This window comes from Stegostoma tigrinum, unplaced genomic scaffold, assembly GCF_030684315.1.
Source record: "Stegostoma tigrinum isolate sSteTig4 unplaced genomic scaffold, sSteTig4.hap1 scaffold_90, whole genome shotgun sequence".
Classification (NCBI taxonomy): domain Eukaryota; kingdom Metazoa; phylum Chordata; class Chondrichthyes; order Orectolobiformes; family Stegostomatidae; genus Stegostoma; species Stegostoma tigrinum.
In genome coordinates, this window is record NW_026728815.1 from 466,704 (window position 1) to 476,987 (window position 10,284).

At 41.8% G+C, this 10,284-nt stretch overlaps 1 protein-coding gene and 1 long non-coding RNA gene across 3 annotated transcripts; one reads left to right on the top strand and one right to left on the bottom strand.

Annotated features, from left to right (window-relative positions):
• Positions 1–1,344: 1,344 nt before the first annotated feature.
• On the bottom strand, positions 1,345–3,569 carry LOC132209376 (uncharacterized). Its single transcript, XR_009445463.1, has 2 exons — positions 3,018–3,569; positions 1,345–2,449 (listed from the first exon to the last, which is right to left on the bottom strand). It is a non-coding gene; the product is annotated as an uncharacterized LOC132209376 (long non-coding RNA).
• On the top strand, positions 3,291–9,253 carry LOC132209375 (zinc finger protein 892-like). Of its 2 annotated transcripts, none has more exons than XR_009445462.1 (2): positions 3,291–3,586; positions 7,060–9,253. XR_009445462.1 is itself a non-coding variant. In XM_059644483.1 (2 exons), exons 1-2 carry the CDS (start codon positions 3,498–3,500, stop codon positions 7,310–7,312), a joined length of 309 nt encoding a protein of 102 aa, XP_059500466.1. In that variant the 5' UTR covers positions 3,483–3,497; the 3' UTR covers positions 7,313–9,253. The 2 variants fall into 2 exon arrangements, 1 of the variants encoding a protein (XP_059500466.1); XM_059644483.1 differs by having other exon boundaries at positions 3,483–3,553.
• Positions 9,254–10,284: the final 1,031 nt, after the last annotated feature.

The window sequence follows — 10,284 nt, forward strand, 5'->3', positions numbered from 1 at the left end:
AAAAACCCTTTAATTATGGACCAGTGAGTTTGAGATAAATCTTATGGAAGATGCACAATTCCATTGCCAAGAATTTTGGAGCACAGTACGCAGAATACAATAACAGAAGCAAACAGTCTCCATAGATTTGCAAAAGGGAAATCATTCTTGACAAATCTGATGACTGCCTTTCAGGATGTCACAAGTGGAGTTGATCATGGTGACCCAGTAGATGTGTTTCTTAGGTTTTATGAAGACCTTTGAAGAAGCGATTAGAGATTAATGTGTACGGTTGAAATGCATGGGATTGGGGTGAGTGTAATGAGTTGGTTATGAAACTGGTCAGCACGTTGTCAACGTGGATTCAAAGTAAATGTGTCTTTTGCCCAATGGCAGACAGTAACTAGTGGGGTATAACAGGGGTCTGTTCTTGAACCCCAGCTGTTCACAATGTCAGACAGTAACTCGTGGGGTATAACAGGGATCTGTTCTTGAACCCCAGCTGTTCACAATGTGCGTTGCTGATTTAGATGAGGAAACTAAATATAATTTTTCAAACTTTTTAGATGGCACAAAGCTGGGTGCATGCATGTTGCAGTGTGATTTGGAGAAGCTTTGTAAGTGAAAATTAATATTGGTTACGTTATATTTGGATAAATGTAAGCTTATCCATCTTGTAGCAATAAAAAAAACAAGGCAGATTATCGTTTGAATGGCACATGGGAGTGTCAATGAGACCAGAGGATCCTTGCGCACCAGTTGCTGACAGTAAGTGCACAAGTGCAGCAGGCAGTAAGGAAACAAATTATCTGTTGGCCTTCACAGAGTGAGGATCCAAATAAAGGAACAAGAATGCTTTGCTGCAGTTACACAGGGCCTAAGTAAGTCCACACCTGTTATATTGTGTACAGTTTTGGCATGCCTATCTGAAAAAAAGTGTTCTTCCTTTCGACGGCGTTCAGCACGTGTTTACCAACTTGACTCCTGGGATGGTAGGAATAACGTATGAAGAGAGATTGAGTCAGTTAAAATTGTATTCAACGGAGTATAGAAGAATGAGGGGATCACATTGAAATCTCCAAATTCCAAACAGGACTGGACAAGTTAGATGCAGGAAGGATGTTCCAATGATGGGGAATTACAGAACAAGGGGCTACAGTTTAAGGATATGGGGTAAATATTTTAGGACTGAGATGAGGAGAAACACCATCACCTGGAGAATGCCGGGAAGTGCATTCCTTTTTTCTCTCCCTTTCAAAATAAATTGATCTCCAGCTCTTGTTTTCACGGTCTCTTCCTGACACCACACTTGCTTAACAGGGACCCATTTAGGAAAAGCATCCCAAGCAGATAACAGACGTCTCATTTCATTCAGTCAAATGTCTCAGCTTTTACTTAAATTTTGATCTTTTGAGCTTACACCCGAATGTCTGTGAATAGCTTCAATATGACTATACATGTACATGTCAGCACTAGGAGCAGATATGTGCCATTTAGCCACTCTCGCCTGCTTGGTCATTAAATAAAATCATGTCTGAACTGAGTGTAGCTTCAACTCCACAAGCTATTTATCATAATAACCTTTTGACTCTCTTGTTGACCATCAATATATTTAGCATTCATATAAAAAAACTACCTCCTTCATCTTAGATAGCAGCCCACCAATGTTTTTTTGTTAATTTGTTTGTGGGATGTGAATGTTGGTAGCTAGCCAGCATTTATTGCCCATCCCTCATTGTCCTTGAGGGAGTGGTGGTGAGCTGGCTTCTTGAACTGCAGCAGTCTTAGTTTTATAATTCGCCCCACTATGTTGTTTGGGAGGGAATTCCAGAATTTTGACACAGCAACTGTGAAAGAATTGCGATACATTTCCAAGTCAGGATACTGAGCGATCAGCAGGGGGAATGGTGGTCATTGGTTTTCCTGTGTATCAGCTGACCCAAAACCCATTGGTGTAACTGAAGGTTGGTGGTGGAGGGGGTGGATGTTTATGGGTGTAGTGCCAGTGATGTGGTTTGCATTGTCTTGGATGGTCTCAAGCTTCTTCAGTCTTAACGCAGTTACACCCATCCAGTGGGAAGTTATTCCATTTCACTTTTATGGAAGATGGACAGGCTTTGGGAAGTCAGCAGGTGAGTTACTCACAGCAGTATTTCATCGGTTTTGACTCACACTTGTATTCACTGTGTATAACTGGTAAGTCCAGTTGAGTTTCTGGTAAATGGGATCCACCTGCATGTTAACAGTGGGGCATTTAGTGACGGTAATGCCATTGAATGTCAAAGAAATGTGATTATATTTTGTCTTATTTGAGAATGTCATTGCTTGCCATTTATATGTAGCAAATGATACCTGTCACTTGTTCGCCCAAGCCACGATAGTGTCCAGTTCTTTGGACTTGTATTCCTTTACTGTGTCTCCGAAATCTTCTCTCCCCACAAGGCAAGCATCATTTCTGGACGCTCTTTCTCTTTGCAGAGAAAAGAAAAGTAACATCTTAAAACAAAGGATAGCCGTGCTGATTTGATTTGTTCTTGGAGCTGTCATCTAACTCCTGTGCTAAGCCTGACGGACAGATTAAACACGGAAGATGTTTCCACTAATGTGTGGACACAAAAAAAAGATACGAGTCACAAATGAATTGATTGTACAATTCAGAAATCAGTTCTTTGACTGAGTATAAAACAAGAAGATATTGGAAATATTCAGTCTTGATGATAAGTCCCTGGCTTGAGAAAAAGAGTTAATTTTCCCTTTCTGTGGACTGATGCAGAGAAGTCATGTAATATAAAGTGCATTTCTCTTTCAACTGTTGCTGAATATTTCGAGTTGATTGAGTCTGCTTTTGTTTATTCAAAGAGTGCTGAGACAATGAAACTCATTACAGGAAGTGATTGACATCTCAGTCTCTTCTGAAGCTCGTGTGTAACATTTCACGCTTGCCTGAACATCTTAAACTACTGACGTATCAGCACAGTCACCGCACAGGAAGACTCTTCACACTTCAGTGTGAGAACGGATTTATTTAGTTTTCCTACCTGACATCGTTCAGCTTTGAAATTTGAAATGATTTTATCACCAATAAATGAATTCTTCTTGCGGCGAAATTCAAATATTCTACACAGGAAAGGTGTATATTTTGTTCACTTTATCCGTTGAGTGTGTGTTCATATCTCTTTGTTCTGCTGTTTATTAGAACCAGGACAGACAGGGACCATGCACTTGTATCAATGGATTCCTGTATCTTTCGTCCTGGCATATTCCTTCATATCTTCGTTGTATCAATATTGCTGCTCAATGGCAGCGTGTTTTTCCCAGCATTCTGGGTGGGAATGCATTTGCCCAGATGACAAAGTGTGGAGCTGGATGAACACAGCAGGCCAAGAAGCATTTTAGGAGCACAAGAGCTAATATTTCAGACCCACACGAGTTATCTCGGATTCACCAGCATCTGCAGTCCCCATTATCTCTGAATGTATACGCCCACTGGTGCGCGCGCAATCTGAAGCGTTTCAAACATGCGCAGTACCGGAGGCAAAGGAGAGCCGGAGGAATCGGATGAGGAACAGGCGCGGTAAGGATTTGAAAGGTGAAAATTAGAAATCAAGTGAGTGAGTATTCCACGAAGTGGGCGGAGAGGCTTTATAAAATCTGACAGTAGCTACCGTCACTGAATTGAAAAATACCGACCCCGGTTTTGTCACGAATAGATTGGAATTGCTGAATTCCTTTGTTAGCCGAGGCAGGGCTGGGCGCCGCGAATGTTTTCTGAGCCGTGTGAGCCCGCCATCTTTATCCGGGGCCAACTGGAAGCGGAGAGTGCGCTTGTCCTTTACTTGTTGGGAACGGGGCGAGGGGAAGGCGAGCAGGATTTACGAACAGCAACTTCAAACCAAGAGAAATGCTTTTCTTTTTCTGTTCTGAATCTCTGTCCTGGATTGATCGTGATGGATTTTACACTCTTACAGATCAATGTCAGCAGAGGAATTTGGCCGACTTGAACCTCAGAAAGAGTGAAAGAGTAACTCGATTGATGAGTATCTGAATGCTATCAGCATCTGAATGTGGTAGCGTTCAGGTATGAATGTGTGTGTGTGTGCCTGTGGGAAAAGATTTGAGATATCAGAAAATGAGATACACTATCTGTGGTTAGATTACAGTTGATTAGCTGTTTTTAGTTCTCGGACTTGCTGTCAGGAACGGTCTAACAACTATGGAGTGGATGGAGCACAGATTCACCTGATTGATAACTGAATCTGTAGGTTTAGAATACAAGAAGGCCCATATTAAAAAAAATCAAAAAGTGCAAACCATTTAGCCCATGCCAAATGTCTGGAGCAATCCAGTCAGTCCTATTCCCTTGTTTTATCCCTGCACCTTTGCATTTTTCTCTCAAATGCTGATTCAGTATTTTTTTGAAATCAATCAACATCAAATTTGCTTTGACGAATTAATCTATTTATTACTTTCAAATATCTGTGCATGTGAATCCCTCAGACTCTGCACACTCTTTAGTGTTGTGTTATTGCCTCTTCCTATCCCTTCTGCTAAAACACATCACTTCATTCTGAGAGAGGTATCCCTGGAAATTGATTAATAAGAAATATTTTTGATCAAAGTCTTGGGAATATGATTAGTGACTGTCAGGGGAGTTACAGAGAAACTATTTCCACTGAGTGGGGAATTGACGACGAGCAGTAACAATCTGAACATGACATCAGTACCAGCATATTTCCAGGTCAAGTTTTCCAGATCCTTATAACTGTTTGATGGTTCAGGGACTGCAGAATTCCACATTCAATCTGGAAGATTGGAAAGTGTCAAATTGAAAGAAAGCTGCTGTGCGTTCAAGTCGTGCAAGCTTCATTAGAATGGCGCACTAGTCTATCAGGGCAAACTGGTACAAAGGATGATGTCACATGAGCTGGAGAGATAGCTACATCGAAGACAGGGTGTAGCAGTGGAAAGATACTTTTCAGAATGGAGGGTTTTGATTAGTGGTGTTCCACAGGAATCAGTGCTGGGACCTCTGCTGTTTCTGGTCTATATAAATAACTTGGAAGAACACGTGGCTGGTCGAATCAATAAGTTTGCGGACAATACAAAGGTTGGTAGAGTTGCAGATAGTGAGAAGGATTGTCAGATGATACAGCAGAGTATAGATAAATTGGAGTTATGGGCAGAAAGATGACATGTAGTTTAATCTGGACAGATATGAGGGGATGTAATTTGGAAAGTCAGGTACAGGTTTAAATTATAGAGTAAATGGCAGAACTCTTAGGAACATTGATATGCAGAAGGATCTGGGTGTGCAGGTCCACAGGCTACTGAAAGTGATGGTGCAGGTAGATAATTTAGTATAAAAGGCCTTTGGGATGACTGCCTTCATTGGAAGGTGCAATGGCGATATGGACAGGCAAGTTATGCTGCTGCTTTGTAGAACTCTAGTCAGGCCACACTTAGAATATTGCATTCAGTTCTGGACACCACATGTGGATTTGGATGCTTTGGAGAGGGTATAGAATAGGTTTCCCAGGATGTTGCATGGTTATGGGGGAGTTTAGCATTGAAGAAAGGTTGGAAAGACTTGGTTTGTTTACACTGGGACGCAGCAGGTTGAGAGGGTGGCCTGAGAGAAGTTTATAAGATTGTGAATGGCATGGATAGAGCGGAATGTATGAGACTTTTTTCCCCCAGGGCAGAGGGATAAATTACTAGAGGACACAAGTTCAAGCTGCAGGGGGAATGTGTGAAAGAGATAAGCAAGGCAAGCTTTTCACACAAAAGTTGCTGAGTTCCTGAAATGTGTTGCCACAGGAGGCAATGGAAGCAGACGCAGCAGCAGCAGTCAAGAAGCACCTGGCTGAATACATGAACAGGAAGGGAAGAGAGGAATGTGGATCCTGTGAATCAAGGCATTTTTAGCATGGAGCGTTAGAATGTGCAGGCATAGGCTTGGAGTGCTGAAGGGCTGGTTCCTGTGCTATGTTGTTCTTTGTTCTTAACAGAGGATTTTGTCTGGGTTGGGAAGCTAAAATGAAAGTCATGGCGCAGCTTGCAAACGGAATGGATTTTTTTTCTGCAGAATAATAGCCCAATCTGTATTTTCTATTCACTATGTGGTACAGTCCCCGTCATAAGCAGTGAGGACAGTAATTAAAATGTGTAAGGTACAAATGATTCATCATTTATTTTCTTCTTGCAAAACCTTGAAGATAGCCTGAAGAAAGATGTTATTTGCAGAGTAGGTTATATGATACAGAAAATCATTGGCAAAGTATTACATTCTAACTGAACTAGAGGCTAAAATAAACTCTGACTGTCAGAGTCCCTATTTTTTCAGCAGGTTTAATTTTTAATAAAATGCATTCTGACATATTGAGCAAGTCAATAATCTTTTCCAGTCTGAATCTGCTGCTCAGAGTCCTGGAAGTGATGGTTTTCCCATGCACCACCTGATCTTGTGTTTCTGTCTGGTGAGTTTGGGAGGTTGTTAGAATTACTGGCAGATGAATTAGATTACCTACAGTGTGGAAACAGGTCCTTCGGTCCAACAAGTCCACACCGCCCCTTGAAGCATCCCACCCAGACCCAGACCCATCCCCCAATAACCCACACACCCCTGAACACTATGGGCAGTTTAGCATGGCCAATCCACCGAGCCTGCACATCTTTTGACTGTGGGAGAAAACCGACACAGACAGAGGGAGAATGTGCAAACTCCACAGACAGTCGCCCAAGGCTGGAATCGAACCCAGGTCCCTGGTGCTGTGAGGCTGCAGTGCTAACGACCGATCCACCGTGCTGCCCATATGAAGCCCATCTCCATTAATGCTCTCCGTATTTCTCAGTTTTCCCACAAAGAACACCTTTATGCAGCCCCAGATTTGGCAGCCAGTTCCTTTCACTGAAGCTTAATACTGAACCAGTCCTATTGTTATAACAATCCAAGAGCTTTCATGGTCGCATTGTCCACTGTCTATCGCACAAATGATCAGATGTATTCAGTCCAGTTTTAAAGTTCTGCCTTTTTCTCTCTGGGCCACATTTCGTTCTTACTGTCTGTCATTCATTTTACAGGAAGTTGGAGCATTTGCAGTCAGTGAACTCAAATCTCGCTGCAGATTCTAACGAAATGTTGAATTCATCATGTCTTGAATATCATCAGGCTTTGATCATGGAAGCCAAAACCAGTGTTCGCACTGAGAAACCATGGAAATGTGAGGACTGTGAGAAGGAATTCAAATATCCATCTTCCCTGGAAAGTCATCAGTGTGGTCACACTGGAGAGAGACCGTTCACCAGCCCTGACTGTGGAAAGGGATTCATTTGATCATCCAGTCTGCTGACACACCAGCAAGTTCATATAAGAGAGAGGCAGTTCATCTCCTCTGAGTGTGCGAAAGGATTCACTCACTCATCCCATCTGCTGACTCACCGGCACGTTCACACTGGGGAGAGACCTTTAAAATATCCACACTCTAGGAATTGCGAGAAAAGTTCGAGAGAACTAATATCTCACATTAGTGAGAAACCATTCAGGTGCTCTCACTGTGCGACTCGGCTCAAGCGATCATCTAAACTCCCAATACACCAGCACATTCACACTGGGGAGAGACCGTTCGTCTATTCCATATGTAGGAAGTGTTTCATTCACTCATCTGACCTGGTGAAACACCAGAAAGTTCATTCTAATGAGAGACCTTTTTCAATGTTCAGACTGCAGGAAATGCTGTAAATGTTCTGGAGAACTGATGTCCCATCAACATGTTCACACTGTTGAGAGCCCAATAAGATACTCTCATGATGGGACTGGGTACAGATGAATATGTAACCTCGCTGTACACCAATGCATCCACACAGGGGAGATACCGTTCACTTGCTTCATGTGCAGGAAGAGATTCGTCAGATCATTGTACCTGCTGAAACACGAGCAAGTTAATTCTGACCAGAGAATGTGGGAAATGGTATAAAGATTCTGAACAATTAGCCTCCATTAACTTGCTCACATTATTGAAATAACTTTGAATGTTCAGATTGCAGAAAATGCTTTAAAAGTCCTCAACAATTGATGATCCATCAATGTGTTGACACAGGTGAGAGACCGTTCCAGTGCTTTCACTTTCAAACTGGGTTCAGGTGATCATTTCACCTCATTGTATGCCAGTGATGTCAGACTGGAGGGAGGTCGTTCGCCTGCATTGAATGTGGGAAGGGATTCACTCAAACACCCGACAACCCCCCCCCCCCCCCCCCCAAAAACATGAGTGAATTCACAAATAACCACAGTGGTTGCATTTTGCTATTAATTATGTTCAGTAATGAACACATTTCATTGTTGTCTGTTTCTACTGATGTTAAATTGACTTTCCTGAAAATATAGGTTTTTATTTTCTGAGTAAAAGGCAAATAAATTAGCTTTGTATTTAACACAAAACTTACACTTTGTTTTCAAATGTCCCAAGCACAAGTTAGTTTCTTTTGGCCTTCTTAACAAGAGGATTCAGATACAGGAGCAGGAACGTCCTTCTGTGATTCCACAGGTCTCAGTGAGCCCATAGCTGGATTCTTGTGTGCAATTTTGGTCTCATTATTCTTGTGGAAGAATGCTTTGGCTGTGAATGGAGTACAATGAAGGTTGACCAGAATGATTCCTGGGATGACAGGACTGACATGTGAAGAAAGACTGGATCAGTTAGGACTATATTCACTCGAGTTCAGAAGAGTGGTCTTTCATAGAAACAAAAGAATTCCGACAGGGCTCCACAGGATAAACAGAGGAAGGCTGTTCTCAATAAACAGGGTGTCCAGAACCATGACTTTTAGGATATGGGCATACATGGGAGCATAAAGATGGGATCCTAGTGTCTCTTTAACCTGTCATCGACAAGCTATTTAGGACTGAGATAAGAAGAAATTTCCTCACCTCTGGAATTATCTGCCACAGAAAGCACCTGAAGCCAAAACATTGAATGTATTTAAGAAGGATTTGGATATAATCCTTGGGGTGAAAGGAATCCAAGTATGGAGAGAAAGCAGGAACAGATGGATGATCAGCCACGATCGTGTTAAATGTTGGAGCAGGCTTGAATGACCAAACGGCCGACCTCTATTTTCTTTGTCAATGGTTATTATTTTCCCAAATACTTTTTCTCTTCTGATCAATATTATGGTTCTTTCCTCCCCTTTTGTGCTGCTGAACTACTTCATTTTTTTGTAATGTTGTAAGTGTTCCCTACTGTGAAGATTGATTAAAATTATTTGTTTAACTCCCCTGCTCTTTCCTGGCTCCTCATTATCACTGACAAATCTCATTCTCTAAGGGGCCGATGTTCACAGTTCTCTTCTCTTTTTATCTTTTGAAATACTTCATTGACCACAGTATGTTTTCTCCTGTTATGGTTATTTCCTCCCCTTTTTGCTGCTTGTCTATTTTTGTGTATTTTAAAGTTGCAAGAATGCCCTAATGTGAATATTGTTGGAAAGTATTTGTTTAACTCTCCTGCCCTTTCCTAGCTCCTCAATGTTACCCTTTACAAAGCTCATTTTATAAGGGGCCGATGCTCACAGTTCTGTCCTCTCTTTATTTATTGAAATAATTAATCAACCACAATACACATTGTTCCTCCATAATCATCTATAAGGCCTTGTGTGGTGGCATTGTGAGAGAGGCCGAGCCACAACAATGTACAACAGTTCAATAATGTCCAACTGTATGCAAAAAAGGCAAGTTTCATCAAAGCTTTTTGTCTTGCACATTTCGGTTCATTCACAATAAGCACCAATGGAAAGGGAGCAAATGTTTTATACTGTACTGACCTGGGCGAATAATAGACTCTGATTGGTCAAGGCATTGCAAAGGAAAATGCACCAGTTAGATGATGACCAAACTTTGTTTAAATTTCATGCAGACAGATTGACTCTGATTTTTCAAAGCATCACTGGAGACCTCAACTAAAGAAGGGCTGGCCCCTGTCTGGTTGAGTGGAAGGAGGTGTTATTAATATTAATTGGGCACTATTAATATTTGAGCACTGTAAGCACAAACTGGTTGGCTGTGGCTAATGCGTTATCTATTGTGAAGAGACAAAAGAAAATGCTGTTTGCCAAAATCTCCCAACCTTTAGGTGGAGGTGAGGAATGCTGCAGAATGTGATTGTTAATATTGTCTCCGAAGTGGAAAACAGGTGAACTGTTGCACTTAAGAAACAATTCCTGTGAAAGATAATGTGGGAACATCATGCTGGTAAGCCAGTCGCACATAGTGAGGGGATGGGCAGTGGGAGAAGACACAGTAAATGTATA

Bases quoted from the DNA above. Each gene is read 5' to 3' on its own strand.
- LOC132209375 (XM_059644483.1), top strand. From the start codon at position 3,498: ATGCGCAGTACCGGAGGCAAAGGAGAGCCGGAGGAATCGGATGAGGAA. The intron at 3,554-7,059 runs GTAAGGATTTGA...TTCATTTTACAG, and splicing joins TCGGATGAGGAACAGGCGCG to GAAGTTGGAGCATTTGCAGT.